The following is a 25,472-nucleotide window of genomic DNA, read 5'->3' as shown; positions in this document are numbered from 1 at the left end:
GTGGCAGTGTAGGCCCTGGGAAGTGGCAAACTCCACGAGCAGTGAGCCAGCAGCTCCACCTGGGTAACCACACAGAGAAGCCTGGGCCTGGGGGCCCACGCGCTCTTTGATAGACAGGAGGGAGGCGTGAAGTCCTAACACAGACACCAAGGACGGATCCAGATGCACGGAGCTCTTAGAGGAGGCGCTGTTCGTGCACCTGCGGGCATGGGTTCATCACACTTGCTGAGTGTTCATGACAGTGGATGCTGGAATCTCAACGGAAGCTAAGAGAATGCACTTCCATGAGCAAAGTGAAGACCAGACTCTCCACATTCTCACGCAGGCCTCACAGCTGGTCTTGCACATGCACCACACGGCCGAGAGAAGGCCCCAGGAAGCTCGTGTCAACCCAAGCAGCCTGTGGCATCCTAGTGCGAGAAACTTCCTCTCAGGGGCCCTCGGAGCCCTGATTGGAACACTCGCTCCTGCCCTCACCACGTGGAGGCAAGTCAGGCCCCAGCAGGGAGCCTCAGAGACCCCTTCCTGCTCCGCACCCTCCCTTCCTGGGACAGACAGTACATTGGGTGGGGGCACCCTGTTCCGGTTCCAAACTGTTTCAAGTCCATGATCTTTCGTCTATCTGCACCTCACTACTTTTTCCCACTCCCAAATGACTCAGTTCAGGGACAGCCTCCACCAGTCCCCTCTAGTGTCTCCTGAGGGGTCGTGTTTCCTCCAGTCTCCCTCACAGCCCACCCCCTGGGCTCTGTCCATTCTAGGCCTCTGTCCACAGATCTCTGGCCCCCAAGACTCAGAATAAAGTGCCCTGACCTCATGAGACGGGGCTGAGGCCCTGTTGTCCTGGTCGGCTGTGTCCTGCAGTGAGGCTGGCAAAGCCACCCGTGGTCAGCTGCATTCTCTGTGCCCGGGTCCTGTTACAATTCCCTTTCCACATGCACTCACTGACCAGCTGGCTCCCCTCGTCTCCCCAGCCAGCTCCCCTCTCCTCACTGTCTGACCATCCCTGGCCCCAGCCTAAAATGCCGGTTGCCTCCTCTGTGCCCACACCACCCTGGGAATCGGTGCTCTCGCATGGTTTTCCTTTTGCTCTGCTTTGGCCCTGAGCTCCTGGGGTGAAGAAACTGTCTCATCTCCAGATGCAACGACGCGTGCACGAAGTAAATGACTGAACGCAGCCGTGCGCAGGCCAGGGCGCTTCTCCCCTAGCAGTGAGCCCCTCCCTGGGGAGTCAGCCCACACAGGGCTCCTGGGGCTCCTCCATCCCATAATACCCGGGGTACCAGGCAGCTGAGGCAACGTTGCCAAGCGCATTGAATGCAGTGCAGGGATTGAGCTGGGATGACTCACACGTGCAAACAAGAAGATGATGTCACCCAAGACACGCCCGGAAGGAGCCCGGCCCGGAGTTCCCAGTGAGACTGGGCCAGGCCCGTTTTCCTCTGTCCTTGTAATTAAAAGACTCGATGCAAAGTCTTCCAATGCTGAGATCAAGAGAACTGGGGTAAAGGGATCATCCTCTTGGAGGCATCATGTAGGATGGCGGATGCCAAGTCGTTCAGAAGATGTTAACTCTGTGTTTCCTGCCCCGGAGTCTGCTTAACATTTTCAGCTGCACAACTGAACAAGAGCTGTGGGATTTTGGTACTTTGATGTTAGTAATAGTAACACCGAGGGCCTAGCATCTGCTACTAGTATGATCCCATTTGACAGACAGTGACACTGAGGCACAGGGGAGCGTGGCAACACAGCAGCGTTTTTTGCTGTTGTTTCTTTTTGTTTTAGTTAAAGATACTGAGGACAGAGGCCCAAACCAACACACCCAGAACAGTCGCTGAACACTCCACACCTACTGCTCACTAGCAGAGGGGAGGGAGGAGGAAGGCGGGCGATCCAGAGCAGGGCCCAGAGCGGCAGGGCCAGCGCACGCGGCTCCCTCCCTGCGGCCAGTCAGCTGCCAGGAGGCTCCTGCTTGGGCCCCTCCACAGCGACGGGTGCGTCAGAAACACGGGTGCGGGCTTCTCGGCGCCCCTCCCTCACACACGCCTGTGCTCCAGGACCCGTCGTCCCACATGGGTCCGCTTATTATTGGCTGCATGTGCACGTGTGTCCCGTGTGTGGGGGTGTGTGTGAGTGTGAGCAGCTGGGACCATCATCAAACATTCTTATCTTAGAAGTTTTGCTGTATTGCGCTTCGCTATATTCCTATACTGAACTTACTTTAAACTGGCCCTACTAGTTGTAAGAAAAGAAAAATGCATCTGTGACAAGCTGTACCTTGGAGTATTTAACAAAATGTTGTGGTGTCCATGTTAGGAATCTTTCACAGATGTTGAAGTAAAAACGGTCTAACCAGGCCCCTGCCGTCTAAGCACAGAGGGCGTTGACCTGACTGTGAGGAATGAATGTGAACAGACGTGCAGTCCTGCTTGGACGTTTCACAAGCCCCAGACTGACTCGTGGCGTGTAGGCACTGAGACACAGCAAGCTAAGCCGTGTCTTAGACTGCCCATGTCCTGTATCAGGGTTCCAGTTTGAGTACCGGCTGCTCTGCTTCTGATCCAGCTTCCTACTAGTGTGCTGGGAAGCAGAGGACGGTGGCGAAGGTACTTGGCTCCCTGCTACCCATGTGGGAGACCCACACACAGTGACAGGCTCCCAGCTTTAGCCTGACCTAGCCCTGTCATAGCAGCCACCTGGGGAGTCACCTAGCCTATCGAAGATGGATCTCTACTTCTTCCTCTCTGTCACTCTTTTAAATAAATAATGAATACTTGTTTTAAAAATAAGCAAAAAAATCTTAAGTTGGTTATAATAAAACTATGTGAGACCAAACACATGTGTATATGTGTAGGTGTACACACGTGTACATGTGTACCCATGTACGTGCGAGCTCATCTGTCCATGTGTGTTGTGCATATATGCACTCCATGTGTACACACATGTGCCTGTACACACATACTTCACATGTGTTCCTACAGGTAGTGTGCATGTGTGCGCATGCACATGTATATGTGTGGCTCTGGGCCTGATTAAATACAAACCTTTATATCTTGATCACAAATGACCCACCTGAACTGTGACTAATTGTGAAGAGGGTGCTGCATGGCTAAAGTTTCATCACTGTCACTTTTAGAAGATCTATTTATTCAAGAGGTAGTGACAGAGAGAGAGAGAGAGAGAGATAAATAGGTCTTCCCTCTGCTGATCCATTCTCCAAATGGCTGAAGCATCTGGGGCTTGCTAGGTAGAAGCCAGAGGCAGCCAGGGCTCCACCCAGTCTCCCACATGTGTGGCAGGCCCAGTTGAGCCATCTTCTGCTACCTTCCCAGGTGCACTAGCAGGGAGCTGAACAGGAGTGGAACACCGGGACTTGATCCAGCCCGTGATATGGGACGCCGGCATCGCAGCAGGGGCCCATCGCTGCTGCTCTGTGTGCATCTTGGCTGAGAGGAACAGCCATTCCATGCCTCAGCTGCCACATCTGGGAAGTGGGTGTAAGCTGACTTCCCTTCTCTTCTCAGGAGGGCAACAACATGTGCAGAAGCACTCTGCCCAGTGTCAAATATGCAACACTCTGCGAGACGCAGGCACCACGTGGATTTGGGGAAGGCACAGCGACACCCGTGTCTACACTGTTCTCCCTGCAGGCGCCAGTGCCCAAGCCCTAAAGGCCCCAGCACAGGTAGAGCAGAGCAGCTGATGGGACGATGGTTTTCCTAGTAGGAGGCAGCTGATGTGCGACAGCCATCGCCGAGGTGGCACAGCCCGTGTCTGCAGCCTGTTACAAGGCAGGCGGATCTTCAGCCAGGGCAGCACTGTCTTCCGGTCGGGAAAGCAGAGCTGCATCAAGGGCAGTGTGCACGCAGCTCTGTGGCTTCCGCGTTGCAGACGAGGGTCAGAGGATCACCAGGACGGGGTTATTCTAAGAGGCCGGCGGGCAGGGACGAGCCCGGGAGCCACGCAGAGAGCAAGCCTAGCGTGGCCCAGGTAAGTTCAGCCCTGCACCCACATTGCCTCACACCTGAGGGATCAGCTGAGGCAGCCTAGAAATAAGTACCTTTGGCAAAATGTAAGATCTGGGCTGAAATTCAGTTTTAACTCTTTGATTTATGGTTTATTTTAAAGTCAACATAACCAAGTTTAACAAAAAGAGGCTGTATTCTCTATGTGACTAAGCTACAGATCCCCGGGCTGTACAGCTGGACACTCCAGCTTGTGTAAGAGAACATTCTACAGGGCAGGCAACCACAGCGCAGACCCCTAGCCCACCCTATCCTCAGTGATTACACCAAAACCCAGATGTCAAGAAGACAAGACTAACCACCAGCCTCAACTTCCTTTTCCAGAAAGGACACACACTAAGACAGGACTGGGGCTATTTTAAGAAAACCCAATGAGCCAGCCCCGCGGCTCACTAGGCTAATCCTCCGCCTAGCGGCGCCGGCACACCGGGTTCTAGTCCCGGTCGGGGCGCCGGATTCTGTCCCGGTTGCCCCTCTTCCAGGCCAGCTCTCTGCTGTGGCCAGGGAGTGCAGTGGAGGATGGCCCAGGTGCTTGGGCCCTGCACCCCATGGGAGACTAGGAAAAGCACCTGGCTCCTGGCTCCTGCCATCGGATCAGCGCGGTGCGCCGGCCGCAGCGCGCTGGCCGCGGCGGCCATTGGAGGGTGAACCAACGGCAAAGGAAGACCTTTCTCTCTGTCTCTCTCTCTCTCACTGTCCACTCTGCTGTCAAAAAAAAAAAAAAAAAGAAAAAAAAAAAGAAAACCCAATGAATAACCAACAAATAAATTTGGCGAAAATATAAGTGGAAGCTTACGTGAAGAGCTACCTGCTTCTGATTGATGTCCACCTGATTTGGCTCAAATTGGTTTTTGATTGGGCTAACTCACCTGCGGCATGCCAGTGTCTGCCATTGGGGGAGGAGGCGTCTCTGGCTGGGAAGACAGGGTTTCCTAAGATACAGAGCCTGCCCCGATTATATGACTTGCAAGCTCTTTCAAGGAAAATTTTAAGAGAAGAAACTTCCTCTTGGAATCAGAGCTCATGTTGGGCAGAGGTTTCACCAAAAGAAAAAGAAAATCATGTGGCTTTGCCTAGGCGTATTCTTGCTTGCTTTCTGCATTCTTGCTGGTATTCCCAGTGCCTGGCACAGCCAGGAACTCACTCGGTGCCCAGGGTGTGATGCAGCCCTGGACCTGACTCCAAGGCATCAAGTCTATGGATGTGTGGGCACAGGGGTTTCTGGCCTGTGGTGACCCTCATCCACCGCTTCCAGTCCTCTTCCTCCCGCTGCCCGCCCTGGCTCCTGCCTCACTCTGGGCCCAGGACTGTGCATCCCCTTTGAATGGACCAGGACTAGGGAAGGTAGCAGTCCCAGAACTTGGCAAAGATTCATGTGCACACTGCACTTTAATGCACGCCAGTTTACATATTGTACATAGACAGAAACTACTGACCAGCCCACACAGTTGCTCCAGATGATAACCAATCAGTGTCGTCCAAGGAAATTCACAAGCTTTGAGGATACAAGACCCAGAAGTTATATGGCAAAATTTGCCTTCTCTGTGACTAAGAAAGTCCTGTCCATGGCTGACTACCAAGACTCAGTGTTGGACACGACAAGAGGAAAGTTTCCAGAAAATTCCAGCTATTAGCTGATGTGTAATGGAGAAGACTGACTCCCTTTCTAACAGATTTTTGGGAATAGGCAGAGCTTGCATTGTACACTGAGTGATGAATTCACTTTCTTAAGTGGGATTGAGCGAAGATTTAAAAAAATGCACAACAGAGTGATATATCCAGGAGGGCATACGCATGGATTATTCTACAGAAGGCAGCTGTAACCCTTAAAGAGATGAGTCCAGGTTCACATGCTTAGAGAAGCCATCCAAAAGAACTGTCTCAGATGAAAAAGCAAACTGGCAATGGATAGAAGCCAGCATCAATTACCAGGTTAGAAGAAAAGTTATTACAATCTATGGTTTCGTCAGTTTAGAAAGATGTGTCATCAAGGAAAAGTTTGATGCTTAAATATTTGTCTTTCTTATCAGAGACCTGCCATTGAAATCCCCCAGCTGAAGAGCCAGGAACTGAACATAACTATTTCAGAAATCAGTTCACACTTCCCAGGGCGGTCCATCACTATGGGTCTTCCTTTTTGTAGAGACAAGGTTAGGAACGGTGTGGCTTTCAGAGGGCAGAATCAAGCAAAGGTCACCCACCCTCTGGGAGACACAGTCCCCGCTCAGAAGAAAAGAGAGCTGATGGGTCCCTACCAGGCCCGGGGGCTGCGCCCAGCGGACCGCCCAGCTCTGAAGGCACTGGGTATGAAGTCAGAAAGGGAGAAGGCGCTGGAAGCGGAGAAACGGCAGGTGTGCAGGGACCTCAGGCCGACACGCACTCCAGGCCCGATGTGAGGAGTGAGAGCAGTGACAGCCACACACACAGGAACAGCACTGCCCCCGGGGTGCTGGGAACCGAGTGGGCAGAGGCAAGACAGGCAGCCAAGACTCCTTCCCATCCACTGCGGGCCTCCTGGGCCTGGAGACGCCCCCGACGTACAAAATGTCTCTCATCAAGAGATTCAGAGCAGTGCCGCCGCGTTCCAAGCGCAGGGGTTCAATTGCTGACCAGGAGGGAGTGTGGCCTCAAGCCATGACAAAGAGATCCCTGAACGAAGCAGGCCGACGGGGCCTCACCAACGCCTTCCGCTCCGACATCTAGAGCTACTTTGTCCGGGAGGACGCCCCAGCAAGAGGAGGCCCTCGGGCGTCTGCGCAGTTCTTGTGTTGGAAGGGCTAGTACAGGAAGTCACTGAACATGAGCAGGTGGTCTATGGCACTAGGGCCTTGGGCAGAGAGCCTGTAAGAGACAACACGGCGTGAGACAAAGCCCTGCACCGGGGGACAGCCTGGCCCACGTCGTAGCAGCAGTCTCGGGTGGGACGGTTGGGAAGTCACCAAGAATGGGTTCTGAAAACAAGTGTTTTCTTTGTATGTCTAATAAAGTCTTCTCCAAACCAAATAAGCCGAGCAATCGATAGGATGCGATATGTGGAATACTGAGAAAAGTGACTCGGGGAAGCCCTGGTTCTCTCACACTGTGGGGCTCTCAAGTCTGCTCCTCTTTGCCCTGCACACACTCACGTCTGCTCTACCCAGGGTAGACGTGCTCCCCATGACCTGTACTGAGACCTGTCTGAGACCTGAGTGTGGGACACAGAGGAGGAGACCCGCAGTCTGGCTGGGGAGGTCGGCAGCTTCGAGTCTGGCCAGATTTACGCTTCGAAGGCACAGGTGGACAGGAGAGGGAGGTGACGCGAGTAAAAGACCTGCGTGTCCCCATGACTATAGGCGCATCCCTGAGGAAGGGCCAACACCTGAACTAGAGCCTATCCTGGAAGGATGTTAGCCTTAGTGCTATCGAAGTGTCCACATTTTCAATATGCATAGTGAATTCTCAATTTTTAAAAACCTAATTTTGACTCTCCAGGTTCCAACTATTTCCTGAATATCTGAACAGTTCCGTGTGCACCTGGTCTGAGGTCAGCTGCTTGGGCTCCTGAATGCCAGACACAGAAAGGGTCTGATGGGAAAGAACTGGGTTTTGACAAACACTGGGGACAAAGGCAGAAGGGGTGGCCCAGACCCAGGACCAACCCCACGGACTCAAGGCACCGAGGTGCACAGGTGATTTCGTAAAAAGACACGTCTCTTTTCAAGCCCACACTTTTTGCGAACCAGGGAGTGAACAGCTTTAGAAGAGAATGATTTCCAGGAGCGCTTACTTGAGTTCTTGTGAACTGGTGGCCAGCATGCTTCGGATGCTTTTGTCCGCCAGTGGGCATCCAGACAGACTGCAAGACAGGCCAGGAGAGGCAGGTGAGTCGGCCGCTGCGCAGCACCGCCTCCCAAACCACACACATGAAGGTTGAAACCAAAAAGCTGAATGCGGAAGTGCAATGGGGCAAGTGCTGTATATTGAATTTTTAGGGATGATTCACTCTGAACATGTTCAAAGAAAAATTTAAGGAAGCATTGCTGCTAATAAATACTTTTTAGAAATAAAATATCTGTGCTCTTTGGTTTAAAAGTTTGAAAGGATTTTGTGAATTTATGTAGCTTGTTTTAAGAATAAAAAGACATCATACAACACACAAATTGGCATGCTTTTGAAGGTCAACATATAGCACTTAGGGGCTGACACAGAATTGAACAGTTCTACTTTGACAGCATTGTTGAGGTAAGCTGAAAACAATAAACTGGAAAGACAGAATCCACCATGAGAAAAGGAAGGCACACCTTCTATGTGAGGCGTAATTACCGGTCACATGACCACTCCCATCACACCCTGGAGTTGGACATCTGCCACCAAACAAAAACAAAAACAGCCAAAATAGTAAGTATGCTTTTTTCTTTTTCTTTTTTTTTTTAAAAAAAAACTTTTAAAAAAGTTTCATTGTTTCCAGTTTAGCTGCAATGTCTGCGAGGGGATTTAAGCACCGGAAGAAAAGCTGCAAAACGCACAGGAGCAGCGGTCAGACAAGCAAGTCCACGGTCAGCTCCTCCTCCTGCTCGACCGCCGCAGCTCCAGACAGTTGGGGCTGCGATGTCGCATGCTCACACGCAAGGCAGGTGCAGATCCGGTCTTTAACTAGCCAGAAGGGGCGGAAGAGCCACTCCCACCTCACGTCATGCTTACGTTATCAAGTCCTTTTTGCTCTCCTTGCACTGGGGGTACTTGGGCTTGGGACTCGGGATGGTCACCTCCCCGGGGTACCTCCTCTCCTCCAGGGCCTCCTGGAACGGGTCCAAGTCTTCTGGCTGCAGATAAAGCACAGGTTGAGAGAGGGCAGCCAGGTGCCGGCCCACTCAGGCATCGGCCTCCGCCTGCTTGACCCGTAATATGCTGTACACCTCTGTCCTCACCAAACGCCCTGGTGAAACACAAACTGGACCTTTCGACCCTGCCCTCAGCTCTCCAGCACGGTCGCCTGACGGTGGGCAGGGACCTTAATCAGTCCCCGCTAGCCATCTTCACCCAGGGCACATAAACGGCCTGCGGCCACAGAGACCACTTCCAACGCAGGCTTTGTCACCCAACACTCACAGGCTGCCTTAGGTGACACCTTGATTCTATGCCGATCTGAAAAGTTCGTTAAGTGCTACACCTACAAGTATCTTACGAGATTTTGCCAACTGCTAAAAATATGTTGCATACGTGTGCGCTGAAGATGTGAGGCGAAGGAAGGCCCACTAAGTTAACGCTGTCCTTTTAAAGGATCACCCAGCATTCATGCTTTCGCTAAGGAGAGGTTGCAGTGACCTGGACGTGCCTGCAGGTGGCAGCACTCGCACCTGCTTCCTGACCCTGCAGCCACATGGGCAGGTCTGACCTGAGTCTGGTTTGAGGCCTCAATTTTAACTAAAGAACGTACTTTCATGGCTTATCTGGTAGTAACCACACCGAACGAGAGAAGCACAGACATACAGCATGCAACTGCGATTACACAGTGCTTGGATACTGAAGTCAACTTGAAGAATCAACGGAATAGGCTTAGAGCAGGCGCCTCTTGCCAGTCCCTGCATGGAGCCCAGGGTTTCCCCTCCCCCTCCATGGCTCCTTGCCTCTGTGAGACTTTGTTGCTTTGATGGGGGCCTCCATTTTGTACTAAAATATGCTCATTTTCCAGTCAATAAAGATGCCATAATTTTCAGATTTGAACATTCTGAAAATCAGAAAGAAAAAATCAGAAAAAAAATCAGTCCAGTAAAGAAAAAAAAAAAGAATTTTCTTTGCCTAAAAACAGTCAGATCTATTTTAATAACTTGAATTTTTAGTTTGCAACTATTTTAAAAATCTGGTGTCAGGTGTCTTAGTAACGCCGCCATCAGCAGAGATCCCGGAGACGGCGCTGCGGTGGGTTAGCAGGCGGCGCATGCCCCGTGAGCTCTCCACCTCTAGAGAAGGCCGGCGCCTTCCACCCCGAGGGGGCAGCCAGTAACAGCACACAGAGCACCGGCTGAGAACCTGGGGCCCGGTCCCCATCCTCCACCTGTGAGGGATCCCCGGGGCTGTCCCAGAGCACCCACAGAGCGAGCTCCCATGCTGCCCACACCCTTTCTCGGAGAAGGTATGTAGAACAAAACAGCCTTGCCAGGAAGCAAACTCCATCACGGAAAAGAATCAGGGGTTTGTTTCGCTCAGATCCACGTCAGTCTCGTCTCTCCTGGGCCCGTCAGCTGCACCCAGGCGTCCCCAGGGGCGGGGAGCACAGGGGCAGTGCCTTCCTGAGCCGGCACAGGCGCCGCCCTGCAGGCTGCGTGCGGAGGGACTTACGGTGATCTCTTTGGAATCCTCCTCGTCTACCCTCCGGGGCTTCATTTTGGTGTAGTCCACAGGCAGGTCCCAGCAGTCGCCCTCGCTCAGGGGGAAACACCGGGAGCTCATCACAGCCTGCTGCTGAGGGGACATGGGCTCCAGGGGGGTCAGGATGGGGCAGCAGCCGTCCCGCGGCCTCTGCTTGTTCATGCTGAGGTCCAGGGTCCCGTTCTCATCCACCTCCACATCGGGGTTCTGCAGACACAAAGACAGGGGCTCCACTTGGCCTGAGGTCCCGCAGCCGCCTTCCCAACCCAGGCCGCGGTCTTGCCTTCCCACGGGGGATCCCTCACTGCATCTCGAGGTGAACACGGGGTCTGCAGGTGCATCGGCGCCAGCCCAGGGTAGCTGCAAATCCTCAGAAGATCCACGTTCCCACCCGCCCATCTGTCCAGTGTCCAGGCACCACCCGCCTTCCCATCTGTGCACTCCTCTGTCTGTCCTCTCCCACTCACCCATCTGTCCACCCACCCACCCACCGATCTGTCCAGTGCCCATGCACCACTGGTCTTCCCATCTGTGCACTCATCTGTCTGTCCTCTCCCACTCACCCATCTGTCCACCCACCCACCCACCGATCTGTCCAGCATCCACGCACCACCTGTCTTCCCATCTGTGCACTCCTGTCTGTCCTCTCCCACTCACCCATCTGTCCACCAGCCAATCTGTCCACGTGCCCACCACCCATCTGTGCACTGTTCTATCCACTCCCACTCACCCATCTGTCCACCCACCCACCCACCGATCTGTCCAGTGTCCATGCACCACCCACCTTCCCATCTGTGCACTCCTCTGTCTGTCCTCTCCCACTCACCCATCTGTCTACCCGCCAATCTGTCCACGTGCCCACCACCTACCCGCCCTCCATCTGTGCACTGTTCTATCCACTCCCACTCATCCGTCTACCCATCCATGCACTTGTCAATCTGTTCATCCATCCACCCACCAATTCATTCGTCCATGATCCATCCATCCTCTTTCCCTCTTTTCCAAGCTATTTCTGCTTTTTAGAAATGAACCTGGGCAAAAGCTTAATTCAAGCTCTTCCCAGGCTAAATACCTGAGAGCAAGAATGTGCACATATGGGAATTTCAAAAAGTTCATGGGAGGTGGAATTAAAAGCTTTATTTTGGTACTTTTTTTTGAAATCCATGTACACAAGGAACCTTCAGGGAGTTCATAGAAAATGCATATTATTTAAAAACCATGCATAGATTCCTAAGTTTTCACGCCAAGCTAAACCTGTGTTTTAACTTCCAGGAGCTTTCGGAAGTCCTCTGGATTGTGCTCCTGCATCAGCTTAGCACTCTCCCTGGGTCAGCGCCGACGCTAACATGTCCGAACTACGGGGGAGGATGAGGAGGGAGGGGCAGAGAGAACCCCGCCGTGTAAGCCAGGAGGCGGAGTCACACTCCAGAACCCGAGATGGGCGCAGGTGATCAGGGACTGACCCTGGCTTTCCTCAACTAGCCCCGAGACAGAAACGGGGTGGGGTTTCCTTGAGTAAGCCTTGAACAGGCCAGGCTGCGCTGGGGCAGAGGGTGGGACACGGAGCCAGCAGGCCCAGACCGTCCCGAGCGGCCCCAGGCTGTTACCCCGGACACACCATGCACCACACACCAACACTCGGACAGCGTGACCCCCGGTGAAGGCTCACTGATTCTCTCAGACTCCATTCTACTTGGAGGAAAAGCCCCGGAGGGGCACTGTCTGTCCACTCCGGCCACAGCGCTCTTTCGCGCCAGCCTCCGCTTTGCAGCCCTGCCCATTTCGATGTCCCCTGCTCAGGAGTCAGCAACAGAGCGACTGCAAACGCTGGCGACCTGGGGCCCTGGTGCTGCAGGAGAGGGGGTGCAGCTGCCCATGCCGCCCGCTTGCTCCCGCCACCAGGTGGCCGCCGCGGGGAGCTCCTCTCCGGTCTCCGGCCCTCGAGCTCCAGCACAATCAAGCTGAGTGTAAGGAAACAACGGGCGGGCAGTCCTTCCCCTGGGCTGCCCTTTGCTCACAGAGCCAGAGGGGCAGGGTCGGCTGCTGCCGCTAAGGCAGCAGGGCCAGGGCTCCCTCCTGACGAGGCCCACGTGCTAGCCGGCTGCTCTGAGCCGCCCACGCTCACTGTTCCTGTGCGCGCCCCTTGCTGGTGCCCTGCTTCCAGGGCTGCACTGAGCCACACTGTGGTGCCCACCCGCCCCGGTGCGCGTACCCGTGTGGCACACAGGTCCTGTGGCTTGGTGGACAGGTTCTGAGGCATCTCTCGGCAGCGCGTGGACAGGTTGAGGATGGCCGTGGCCGCCATGTGCGCTGCCTCCATGTCGTGCGTGTAGTCGAAGCTGCTCTTGCTGCACGTGCTGCTGGCGCTGCTGCCGCCGCCGCAACTCAGGCTGCCGCTGCTGGGCGCGTAGCTGCTGCTGCTGCTGCTGCTGGGGCTGGGGTTCTTGCAGTACCGCTTGGCTGCAGGACACAGACAGGGCTGACTGCCGGCCCAGGGCACAGCGGACACACAGCAGAGCCCCTCCGCCCCCATCCCGTTTAGACACACAGTGCGGGGAGGGGGCTTATCCAGAGGGAAGGATTCTCCGCCCTGGACTCCTTTCCCTTTTGACCTTGCACGTGTTTGGGTGAGCAGGGCGGGGCTGGCCCTGCCAGAGGACATGCGGGTCTCTCACACAGGCCACACACTGCGTGCCAGTCACCTACTGAGAGCAGGTGAGCAGGCAGGGGCGTGCTGGCTGCTCCAGCCTAGTGCAGCCCCAGGACGCAGCCTGAGCAGTGCTCCCCAGCTGGGAGGGGTGCAGTGACCAAGTGGAATTCAGTGTCCCCATGCGGGTGACCCAGATTCTCAGGGTGCCTGGGAGCCACTGCCAGGCCTGCGGGCACCATGGGCTGTGGGGTGTGGACTTGTGGCCGGCACACAGCCCAGACAACTCCCGCTTCCACTGTCCTGTAATTCCAACACGAGCCCCACTCCTGCAGGCACAGGCAAGCCAGGCAGCGGCCACCCGGCTGGAGCGACAGGCCCTCGCCCACCTGGCCGGAGCTACTCGCTGTGTTCTCCATCCTCCCTGAGCAGCACCCCACACAGCTCACGGGCCCTCAGGAGCCAGGGCCTTCCTCAGAACTGTTTCCGGTTCCCTCCAGGGACCGTTTCTAAGAACGGTTTCCAGTTCCCTCCAGGGACCGTTTCTAAGAACGGTTTCCAGTCCCCTCTAGCGCACAGACCGGTGTCTGGGTGGCTGGCTGCTGAGGACGGGCCCTTCTGCCCCAGGATCATCACTGTCAGTCGGGACTGCAGCTCAGCTGTTTGCTCAGGGGCCAGGTATTTCACCCTGAACCCAGTGGGGAGAGTGACGCGGAGGAGAGCCTGGGGCACAGGCCTCTCTCTCCCAGTCCTCGCCCTGTGCCAGTCACTCCAGTCAGTCAGCACCTTCTTTCCAGAGCCACCCAGCTCCTTCCCATGCCAGGAGAAGCCGCTGAAGGGATGGGCAGCTGTGCCAAGACAAACGTGGCCTAGGTCTGCCTGTGCTCGGGCTGCCCTGGTCTTCATGGGCAAAGCTCCAAGTGGGTGGTGCTGCTGGAGCCTCAGCCACATCTCCTGCTGGGAGGGCAGGGTTCCTGTGCTGTGACACTGGCAGCTCTGGATCTGGGGCCTGACTTCCTCCCAAAGAGAGGGAAGAAGGAAATGAAATGGCCACCCCACACGCTGCTGACGGGGGCAGCAGGAGCTATGCCGAGAAGCTACCCCAAAGCACTGGATTCAACCTGAGGGGAGGACCCAGTCAGCCATGGCTGTGGGTTTCCATTTTGGCACTCTCAGGACATAAAGACCAGGAGCATGCTCAGGACAAGCCAGAGGAGCCCAGGGCCAGAGACAGCCACCCTGTCTGGTCCCAGCCCCTGCCAAAAGCTGCGAATACCAGGTCACACCCAGGTTCTGCTGCGTGCCCCAGGGCTAAGTTCAGATGCACACAACCCACGCAGTACCCGAGCAACCTGCACACAGTGTGACATCCTGTGATGGCCCCCACACCACTGAGCCACAGGAATAGTTCCCACAGCCGGTGATGTGGCTGCCTGCCTTCCTCTCAAGCGCTGTGACTGGGCCTTTGCTGAGTGGCGACTGCAGGGTCCAGGCGGGCCATGGCTACAGGGGAGGGGCCAGGCAGGCCATGGCTGCAGGGTCCAGGAGGGCCATGGCTGCAGGGTCCAGGTGGGCCATGGCTGCTGGTCTGAGCACAGACTTTGCCAGGGCCCAGGAAGGGCCCAAGGTCTGCCCAGTGGGCACCAGGAGCTACACAGACCCTCTGACTGCAGCTGGTCACCTGGGTGTGGACCAAAGTCTGTGGTCTCCACCTTTTAAAACCTTATTGAAAACAAGGGATATAAAAGTAGCAAGGAAATGACATCGTGCTTAGTATGAGAGGTCTTTTTCCTAACGGATGGGGGCTGCCACTGGTTCAGGGCAGAACAAAGGAAGTGTTTGTATCACTAAGATAAGTGAGTTTTGCTTTGCAATCTCTGAGAAAAAGTACAAGGAACAGTGTCAGCAAGGAGCTACCACAGGTGGGTGGTGAGGCAGACACCAGCTCCACCCAGCATGGTGGGCAACAGGAAGTGTGAGGAGCGAGCAAGGCCCTGCCCGCTGGGCTCACAGGGCTCTCCACCTCACAGGTATGGACGGCCCGAGGTGCCCGGGAATTGGGTCTGTGAGGCAGGCTACCTCTCTGTGCCCAGAATTCACTCAAAGGAATCTAACAAGACTGCAGTTTCTCCTCTTCTCTTTCTCTTCTCTTCCACCCACATGTTGAACTCACAAGGTGCCACGTCTGGAATAGGCTGAGTGCAGAGTGCAGAACCCAGCAGGTGGCAGGGCTGCCAAGGATCCCTCCACGTGCTTTGGCATTTACTTACTTTCATGTATCCTCTTACTAAGTGTTTTCCAAAACAAAAACAGGAGTGCCTGCTGTCTGCACTCTAAGTCCCTCAGGATGGGCAGGCTGTCGAGGGAGATGAGCCCTTAGTGTCAGTATCATTCCAGACACTTAGCCCTGCTGTGGGTGCTGCAGAGCAGCGGGCACTGGGGGCATGGGGCCGCCTCCTCCTTCCTCCCCCATGACTGCAGATGGAGTGCTGACTTGTCAGGGGAGAGTGGCTTCACAGGGACAGAATGCACTTCCTGTCTCCTTTAGCGAACAAAGCTCATTCTAGGGAAGTGGCTTAGCACCAGTCAGTAGACAAGGATGGCTAACGGCAAGCACTCAGATCTCAGTGTTATGGGAAGTGCAGCCAGTTCACTCTAGGGCCACCATGGACCAACAGCCTGAGCAGCCCAGCAGGTCCTCTGGCCTGCATCGCAGGAGGGGGAAGCAGAGGGCTCTGCGGGACCCACTGCGCTCCAAGCCACAAACAGAACCTTCTAACCAGACCTTCTTGTCAGCCTGCTCCTCCTGTGACGTGTATGTCTCCTTCTCTTGGAGAGGATCATGTCCTTATGTGTTAGAATTTCCCTGTAGGAAGCAATGAATGTGTGTGCAATCCTGCATTTCCATGAAAACCAGGCAAAATAGATACAAGCAAGAGGCATATCATGAAGTCTTCCAACAGCTGGGACCTGATCACCTTTAGTCTTAATTCCACTGACTCCCTCATCACAACCCACAGCACAGGCTCTTATGGTTTTCACATAGCTTCACCACCACCAAGTTAAAATAGGAATGCAGAATAGCACTTGAAAAACAGGTGCTTCCTTGTAAGAACACCCTGTTAGATATGCACAAGTCACTGCTCCCAGTACCTGAAGCCAGTCAGTCAGTGAGAAGGCTCCTCCTCACAGCTACCAAGGGCCCAGCCGGCATCGCAGGTCTGGGTGAGAGAGAACAAAGCTTCCTGCCCACCAGGAGCTTACAGAGATGCACGGACCAGGCGTTTTCCCACAAGATTAGCTGGAGATGAAACGCAGAGTGTGGGTTACACCCTGCAGGGAGCATCCACGCAGTACATGGATGGGCCGCCAGGAGCAGGCATTGGTCAGACACCTTGGTGCAGGGGGCACCTCTGGTCGGCAAACTCTGGGGCGGTGGCTTACTACCGGGAGGTGCAGGCAGACGTGGCCTGGACAAGGGCAGGCAGCATTTCCTTCAGAGGCCCTCCTAGTAAGTGTGTCAGGCTCTGGGAATGTGGTTACTGCTGGGGCCACTGAGACCAGGCAGGGGCAGCTCTGACCTGCTGAGAGGGGCTGCTTATGAGCCAGGAACACTTCACTTACAGGCATTCGGACTGCACCGAGTTCACAAGCCACAACCACACTTCCAACTTCAGTTTCCCTGCCAGCAACTCAGAAATACGAAGGCCAGCCTAGGGGACCTGCAGACCTGGGTCCTGGAAGTGGGCAGGGTCCTCGAGCCAGGGGATGCCGTGTCCCCTCCCCTCCTTGTCAGCCCTCATGGATTCTGCTTCCCACAGGAGGCCCCCAACTCCTCTGTGTGGACACGATGTGGAAGCCTTCCTTCTCCTCCTCACAAAGCTCGAGTCCAGCCTCCTGGCTCCCGGCTTCCCTCACCAGCACACGGATACACCTGCCTTCACGTAACGCCCACTCAAACTTCAAGATCACATCTGACATCTTTACTCTGGTAAAGCTCATGCTAATTCTTCCAGGCAGAATGGACCTGATTTCCTGGTGTGTTGGTGTATGTGTGTTTCACTGTCTGGTGTTTATTTCTCATCCATTCTTTGATTCTTACTATCCAGAGGAAAAGAAGAGAGTCCCAGATGCATAGACAGGCAGATGCACAGACAGGCAGGCAGATAGAGGAGATACATAGAGAATGAGCAGCTGGTGTGGTGCCTGGGAGGCTGCTGGTGGCTGACAAAGGTTTCCAAGTGTTTCTGATCCCAGTGTGATTCCCGGGATGGCACCCCAAAACTAGGCTGCTCCTCTGCAGGTCCAAGGCCTTGCACTTTCCATCACAACTACTCTGCCTCCTACAACAGGCTCATTTCTCTGCTCTACTTAAGGAGGGACGACTTGGTTCTCTGGACACCTGAGCAAGGCTTGGAGAAGAAGCCATCACTCAGCATCTAGCAGCTGGTGCACAGGTACAGGACAGATGTGCGACAGCCTGGCCCAGGCCACCTCGTCCTCATGGACACTCCCCTGCGTGCCACTGGCATCTGCTGGGTCCGTCTGTGGACACGGAGTCTGTCAGCTCGTCTTCTCAGCTGTGTTTCATGTCGCCTTGCCTTCCTGTGACCCTGGCTGCTCCAACTCTTGCTTTCTCGAGGGTCAGTGGAAGGATGGCCAGCCTGCACTGCTGCGCCTCCTGAGCTCATGAGAATGGACACCAGCAGCTACCGTGCATTCCTTCGTCTCTGTACAGCTGGCCCAGTGCACACCACTGTGGCCCACCGGCCTTCACAGCAGCCTGTGAGGTCAGTGGCGTGGGGCTCCTGCTCCTGACTGCTCCCGAGGCTGGGCCAGGAAGGTCAGTCTGTCCAGGGTCACACAGTCTGCAAGGGGTGGCCTGGCTTCTAGTCCACCAAGGGCAGGGCACTGGATGTGTGCTCAAAGACCCCAGCCTCTCCCAGTTGCATCCTTCACCCCGAGCGGGTGTGGGGGGCAACAGCAAGGTCAGTGGAATTAGGCCACATGGAGCACTGGGCCACATTAGGCCACATGGAACCACCACCTCAAAACAGATGCACAATGGCCATCTAATGAAGCAGTTTACTAAACCATCACAAAATGCCAATGACCTGGAAATCACACGAACAGAATCTCAGTTATGTGGAGTTATCGTCTTCTGATCCTTCATGGGCATCCTTGAAATAACAGAACCTGAAACTGGCGAGTTCTTATTACTGCAGAAACAGTAGAACAAACCCCAAGTGATGGTTTCTATTATACCTTACAATCGCTCCTGTCTTCCATGTGTATGTATGTTTCTTAATATTAGGAACTGATATATAAGGAGAATGAATATAGGATATGTCCAAGAAATGTTAAATCCCGTTCAGTAAACAAATGAACTGTTATTAAGAAATAGCATAGCTTAGAAATATGTGCAAAAACTTGTACTAAATTGTAAAAACATCTCAGAATTTCCCATGCATCCAATGTAAGCTTTTTGGTGTATGAGTTGTGATTTTAATTAAGAAGCTGGAAAGTCTTGAGCGACCTGCCCCTTCTCTCTGCAGGAGGGCACACAGACAAGACTTTAGAATCACCCGGACCAAGAACTTCGAGTCCTGGCTGCTGAGAGCCGCCCGGGAACCGTAGATGACCCTCTCCGGGGCACACGGTGTGTGTTCACACACGGCAAGCTCTACACTGGCTAGTCTGCTTCGTGTCTGGCAGCCACTACCCCCGCTTGCCTCCCACTCCACTGCCCCCGCCAGACGAGAACTCAAGGTCCTTGGCCAGCCCTAAAGAGGTTGGTGAGATGGCAGCGGCCACCTGTGCTTGCACGGCAGAAACGCCATGGCACGGGGACGTCCCTGTGGTTCCGGCTGAGTCGGCCTGGGGCAGCCTGGGTCTGAGAACCTCAGGCCAAATCTCCCCAGAGGGGCTAAGCTGCATCCAGGACTGAGGCAGAGCTGCTCCACAAGGCCAAGACCTGTGGGCCTGGACCGCTGGCTCTCGCTGCGCTGCCTCTCTGGGGCCATCTATTAAAAGACATTCGTTAGACAGACGCTGGCCTAGGAACGCGTCCACGGCTTCCATCTGCACGTCCAGCCACAGCCCCAACACACTGCTTCAGAACTGCTGAGGGAGACCACGGCCCCTTCCTGGGACCTGCCAGGGGCGGTGCCGGGAGCACACCGAGGGAGCACTGTGCAGGACATGGATATACACAACAACAACATCAGCAATGGCAATGGTCTCTCATGTATAAGAGTGTGCACCTCCTACCATCGTCATATCCTTTGGGGGACAAATCCCTGGTTTGCACCTTGGGAGCTATGGCTCTCTTGCCATAAGTATGGTTGTCGTAACTGTTGTATTCAAACGAAGTCTTGGAATATTTCTCCAGCTCCTTGGCCAGGTTGGAGCGCGGCGTGGTGGTGGGCACATTGTTTCTGTAGCCGTACTGGGGGATCTCCAGCTGCTTTACGAAGCACATGGGCCTGGAAGGGAACAAGACAACGCAGCTGCTGACCCGCTCTCAGCTCCACAAGGCATCTGATTCTCAAATGCACCGAGGGTCGGAAACGCCACCAAAAGCACAGTTTTTGTGCAGACTAAGAACCTGCTCATTATATGGCATGACATACATTGTCTGTCAACAAAAAGAACAAGAAACAAAATATTTAGACGTCTTTTTTTCTTCTGAAAGGTTCGGGAGGTGTGACTACAGACCCCCGTGTTTCTTCGCGTTGGCTCCTGGGAGCAGAATCACACACAAATGCAATACGAGCCAGTCAGAAATCTCCCTTACAAAAATAAGAGGAAATAAAGAAACAGGGGTGGTCAGGGAAGTAGATGGAGATGGAGATTAGACTGCAGCAGTGAGTATTCAGCCGGACAATGAACTGGAACAGCTGCTAATATACTTGTCGAAATCAAAATATACTCTCGATATTTTTACTTAGCAGGTATTTTGTTTCAGACTTTAAAACAACAAAGTTAAACGGAAGAGCATCCAACTGTTTCCTATTGACAGGTACTCAATACTGTCTTGTGTATACATGCCCAGCAACAAGCTTACCTATTAATTTTATTTAATTTTATTTATCTGTTTGTTTTATTTGAATACCAGAGATACAGGGAGAGTTAGACAGAAAGGTCTTCCATCTGCTGGTCCACTCCCCAAATGCCTGCAACAGCCAGGGCTGGGCCAGGCCAAAGCCAGGACCCAGGAGCTCCATCTGGGTCTCCCACGAGGGTGGCGGGAAGTTGAGTGTTTGAGCCATCACCTGCTGGCTGCCTCCCCGGTGCACGGTGGCGGGCAGCGGGGTCCGAGAGGGACACGGGGCTTGATCCCAGGCACTGATTAGGATGCAGCCATCCCAAGTGGCAGCTAAGCTGCTGAGCCCAACGCCTGCCCATCATCTTTCTGGTAAGTGGAATTCACAGACTTGATTCGAAATAATTTTGCAGAGTGTTCTGTTATACTCTTTACACACTTACAGACAGACAGACATAAACATGGATTCTATAATCTTGTACTTTTCTCAGGATAACAAATCCATAAAAATACTTCTAGATATTTTCACATCACCATTCTTGAATACCGAATTCCAGGGACAGAGAGTTTCCCAATGATTCTTGGTTTTTCTAGATTATGTAAAACGTATTCAAAGATTTGATGAAGGCTGAGTTTTTAGTGTCGGTATTAGTGTTAGTTCCTAGTCGATCTGTAGAAGACAATGATTTTGAGGAAGAGCTCATATCCTGATTACTAGTGTCCAATCTGCAAATACCGCTGGTACCTCAAGCACAGGTGTGAAATTCTAGCCGATGTATGAAGTTTTAACACTTACACGTAAGAAGTGTAGCGTGGGGGTGGAAAACGCTCTTTGACAATAGATCTGTGTACCGTGATCCCGACTGCTTCTTCCTGGGGGCACTAATCTAAGGTTTTGTCTTTTCCTTCGCTAACTGAATTTGCTGGCGTGTCTGAGTGAAGGCACTTTCTCTGCAGTCCTCTTCTTTCGAGAGCCCGTGCCCCTCTGGCTGTGCGGGTCATCTGCACGCGCGCGACGGAAGAGGGCTAACGCACCGGTCGCTAATGGTTGCGAAGGCACTGGGACAGGATTCACGAAGAGCAGAATGGGGTCTCTTTCTCAACTGGCTTCAGTTTGATGGACATACAGTGATTTTAATATTGGATGTGGGTGGCCAAGCACTAGAGGCAAAGGAACTTTGACATCTAAAGCGGAGAGGAGGGCAAGCTAAGGGTGTCCTGGGGCAGCAGGAAGGGATTGGGCCTGCAGAAGCAGCCTCCCCATGCCTGGGACACATTAGCATCAGGGGGAAGCAGGAGAGGCTCCCGATGGCAGGCAGGGCTCTGACAGAGGGAGGCGGGGAGGGAGGTGTGGCCTGGGCATGTGGAGTGAGCACAGCGCAGCACTCAGCTTCCTGTGGACAATTTCTCTAAAGAGCTGGTGGTTTTTGTTTTGTTTTTTTTTTCCTTTACTAGTTAAGTGACTGAAGTTTTTTTTTCTTTCCTTCCTTCCTGCCTCTTTCCTCACCTACTGAGGGGTAGCCCTGCGTGGGGACACTGTGGGGACAGACTCTGTGCTCCGGGTGTTCGCACCTGGTACTTGGGTGTGGCCTCTGCAGGGGCAGAATGTACAAGCGCCCTCCAGGAGAGGCTCCACACTGCTTGCAGCACCCGCCCTGGCGGCGGCCGACCAGGCTTCACTGCCCAGTTGGCTCCGAGCAGCTGGAGTGGGGTGCACCCCGGCTCCCCAGCAGCCCGCGGTACCTGCACCTGCAGAAGGCTCCTCTCTGGCTGGAGGCTAACGCAGCCCTCACTGCCTCAGCACAGTGGAAGCACGCTGGGCTAAGCTAAGCTGTGAAAAGGGCTGCGTTAGGCGTGGCGGTAGGATGGGGACTTGTGTGTGAACAGGGTGGAATCTGCAAGCACACATGTCGCCTCTGCTTCCGGAAGCCGGGGACCACTGGACCACACCCAGGCTCAGTGCCTGCACGGCACCTGGGGACTCCAGGGAGGGCTCAGCTTCCTAGGCTCTGGGTACAGTAGGCTGAGGAGACTTTATAAAACCCCTGGCAACAGAGTTCCCTCCCACTCTGCAGAACTTCCTGTCAATAACCGTCCCTTTCCGAATCACACGAGACCCAGAGGGGTTACTTTTGAGGGGCTGAGGTGAGGGATGGTGGCGGTGATTTTTATGCTGATATAACTGACCGTGGGTTGGGGGATGGAGAGGGAGAAGGCCCTGTTATTTGCTCACTATTCAGTGATATCATCTGTAAAATGGGTGAGAGATTGTGAAGGGGAAACCGTAAGACAGGCGGCACATTGGCCATGATGTATACTGGGCAGACCCACACACAGAAAAATCTAGAGGCACACAAGCCAGCATTTATTTAGGGATTATCTCTCAAAGGCAGGAACATGTATGGCTTTTATTTTCTTATTTTTTCTTTATCAAATATTGCTGATTTTCTATAATTATTTTAACTTTTTAATGAAGGGGAGAGTAAAAATACTTTAAGAATGCCGTGAAATAAACACAGCAGAGTCAGAAAGACACTCATGCTGCACGCCTGGTGGTTTGCTCCATGAGGAGGTTTATCTCAAAGAAATCATCTGGCAGAAGTCAAATGCTACTCCCTGGGACACGTTAGTTACTGCTCCTCTCCAACAGTGCGAGTGGGGAGCAGCCTCCGTGCTGGAGGACAGGCACCCAGCAGGACAGCACAGATGTGTGGAGGACAACTCCCATTTCCGCAGAGACAAGGAGCGAGGTGGACCGTGTGATGACTGACACGGCTTTCACCTGGACAGGGGCTGAGGGAAGGGCCAGGGCGGAAGATCAGGGGATGGGGTGCGTTTTCCTCCTCCTCACATCGAGAATCACCCTCCCCAAAGGTGAGCTCACAAGCCCCTCCTCTGGTTTCCGCATCTAGGTGTTCCGGCTGTCAAATGGTGGTGATGACGCCTCCTCACAGCTCCAGCACCCGGGGTAGAAGGAGCTGGCACTTCCTGCAGAGCTCGCGGAGGCCCTGGTGCGGGCCTCAGCTCCCGGCCGCCACAGCGTAGCACCCTCCTGTGGGCCGCTGCCATGTGGCCCCTCCACAGGGAGCTAAACTTACTTTGGGCATCTCATTAATCTTCAAAGCCTCCCTTTTATGCAGCATCCATGGAATCATGAAATATCAGGGCCAGAAGGAAAACCAGAAACATCTTGTTCAATTCCCTTATTGAAAATCCCCCACCGGGCGAGATTTTGGTGTAGCAATCCAGACGGTGTGTGGGACACCCTCGTCTCTGTCACAGTGCAGGAATTGAGTCCCGGCTTCCACCCCAAGCCACAGGTCACGGCCCAGCTCAAGTACCTGGGTCCCTGACACCCATAAGGAAGACCTGGATGGAGGTCCATGCTCCTGGCTTTGGCTTGGTCCAACCCCAGCTGTTGCAGGCATTTACAGTGGATCAATGGATACAAGACCTCTCTGATTCTTTCTCTGCTTTCAAATAAAGAAGAATAAATCAGGCTGGTGCTGCAGCTCAATAGGCTAATCCTTTGCCTGTAGCGCCAGCACCCCAGGTTCTAGTCCCAGTCGGGGCACCAGATCCTGTCCCGGTTGCCCCTCTTCCAGTCCAGCTCTCTGCTGTGGCCCGAGAAGGCAGTGGAGGATGGCCCAGGTCCTTGGGCCCTGCACCTGCATGGGAGACCAGGAGAAGCACCTGGCTCCTGGCTTTGGATCAGTGCAGTGCGCCGGCCGTAGCGGCCACTTGTGGGATGAACCAACGGAAAAAGGAAGACCTTTCTCTCTGTCTCTCTCTCTGTCTCACTCTGCCTGTCAAAAAAATAAATCAAATATTAGAAATAAATCACCTAGGCCAACAGAGGCTAGGGGGTGCAGGGACCTTCTCATCCTCGCACAGGTTGAGGTCGGGGTGGGACGGAGTCTGACACCTAGCACAGCTGCACAAAGGGCCTCAACCTGATCGCGTGTGCCTGTGCCCTGGTGTGCCTGGGTGGACTGCAGCCACAGCTTGTGCCCATGTCCAGGCCTGTGTCTGTGGTGCATCGCACATGAAGCTCAGGAAGAGAACTCGGCTGGGTACCTTAGGACTCGGTCGGAGGCCTGGTTGGACTTGGACACGTCACAGCTCTGGTGTTTTTCTTGGGCCTTTGCCAGTTTCTCTGCTGCAGCAATCGGGCATCCTGAAAGGCTGTGGATACAGAAAGGGCATTCAGTCGGTGTGATGCAAATGGCTTTGGGGTGCAGCGGCACAGCCCCAGCTGTGTCAGCTCATGTCAGCATGAGAAGATCCTACAGCAGGTGGAACCCGGCGGGTCTCCCCTGCCATGGTGACCCTGATGGAGTAGAGCAGGAGCAGGAGCAGTGTCTGTTCAGTGTGTGTGATTCTGCTGGCTCCCTGCAGGCTGTGCTGACGGCTGCACCGCGGCCACAGCTGCCTGGTCTCTCAAGAGTCCGTGCGCTCGTGGGCATGCGAGCGAGTGCAGGGTGTCAGGCAGATTCTACTGTGCGTGCACGGTGTTTCTGGAGATGAGAGTGTGGCCATGGGAATGGTGACTGACTGGCTGGGCCCCATGGTGGGGCTTGGGGCTGCTTCCATACATGTCCTGGCTGCTCTGTCTGACCTCAGGGCCTTCCCTTGCTCCACATGATGGGAGTGACAGTGGGGAGAAAGCACAGCCCTAGGACCAGGAGAAGACGCCTTGTGGAATTAACTATTTGGCCTGGTCTGGACAGGAGAGTGTGTGCGCGCTGAAGACAGAGATGGAGATCCCATGGCTGAGTCCTGCCCCACGAGATCCAGGGCCTCCTGTGGGGGCCTGTCCAGGCGCTCACCCCGTGTACTGGTCAGCTCACTCCAACGTCTGATGTGGCTGAGGCTGGGGGCAACTCTCACACCCAGAAGGCTGCCCCTGTTGCGCCCTGAGCCTGGCCCTTACTCACTTCTCAGCCCTCCTCCCCATGCTGGTCACACACCAGAAACCTCTGGCGGCACAGAGCTGTGCCCGTGTCCCCACCAGGCGCACAGGCACAGAGCAGCCTGGTCCTGTAGCAGCTTCTTCTGCAGCATCACAGGTGCTGAGAAAACCGCTCGCCGAGCCCTTCCCACCCCCAAGCAGAGACGGACGGCTCCGGGGGCGTCTGGACGCTCACGTGAAGCCCGCACTGAGCTGGAAGGGGACTGGAGCTTGCCCCAAACACAAGGCCCCAGGACGTGCACTCAGTGTGGCCCAGAACTGAAGCCAGTTACTGGACGTCATCATTCCTGGCCATGCGGTGGGGCACCGCGGGGTGGTGAAGCACCAGGATGGCCCCTCACCCCAGGGAAGTGGAGCCCAGGTCTGACGCAACCAGTTCCGGGCAGTGCTCAGTTCTGCCCCTTAGACTTGCCCCGAGGTGGCACCTTTTGGGGG

The 25,472-nt window shown here is 54.5% G+C and overlaps 1 protein-coding gene across 22 annotated transcripts in view; it reads right to left on the bottom strand.

Moving 5' to 3' along the window:
- Nucleotides 1-25,472, bottom strand: part of MYT1L (myelin transcription factor 1 like) — a 440,164-nt gene that overhangs the window by 65,053 nt on the left and 349,639 nt on the right. For 14 of the 22 annotated variants that reach the window (XR_011386785.1, XM_051838143.2, XM_051838145.2 and 11 more), the window contains 7 exons: nt 24,143-24,250; nt 19,291-19,505; nt 12,586-12,833; nt 10,344-10,580; nt 8,706-8,827; nt 8,306-8,368; nt 7,792-7,860 (listed from right to left, as the gene is read on the bottom strand). Coding sequence is in view for 20 of the 22 variants with exons in the window: in XM_051838143.2 (XP_051694103.1) it covers nt 7,792-7,860; nt 8,306-8,368; nt 8,706-8,827; nt 10,344-10,580; nt 12,586-12,833; nt 19,291-19,505; nt 24,143-24,250 (1,062 nt within the window). In the remaining 2 variants the exon portion in view is untranslated. The remainder of the gene's footprint in view (nt 1-7,791; nt 7,861-8,305; nt 8,369-8,705; nt 8,828-10,343; nt 10,581-12,585; nt 12,834-19,290; nt 19,506-24,142; nt 24,251-25,472) is intronic. The other 8 variants (XR_011386786.1, XM_070069485.1, XM_070069475.1 and 5 more) reach the window with 1 other exon arrangement.

Source organism: Oryctolagus cuniculus, chromosome 2 (assembly GCF_964237555.1).
Source record: "Oryctolagus cuniculus chromosome 2, mOryCun1.1, whole genome shotgun sequence".
NCBI classification, from domain to species: Eukaryota; Metazoa; Chordata; class Mammalia; order Lagomorpha; family Leporidae; genus Oryctolagus; species Oryctolagus cuniculus.
This window is presented reverse-complemented; position numbering and strand designations above follow the sequence as displayed.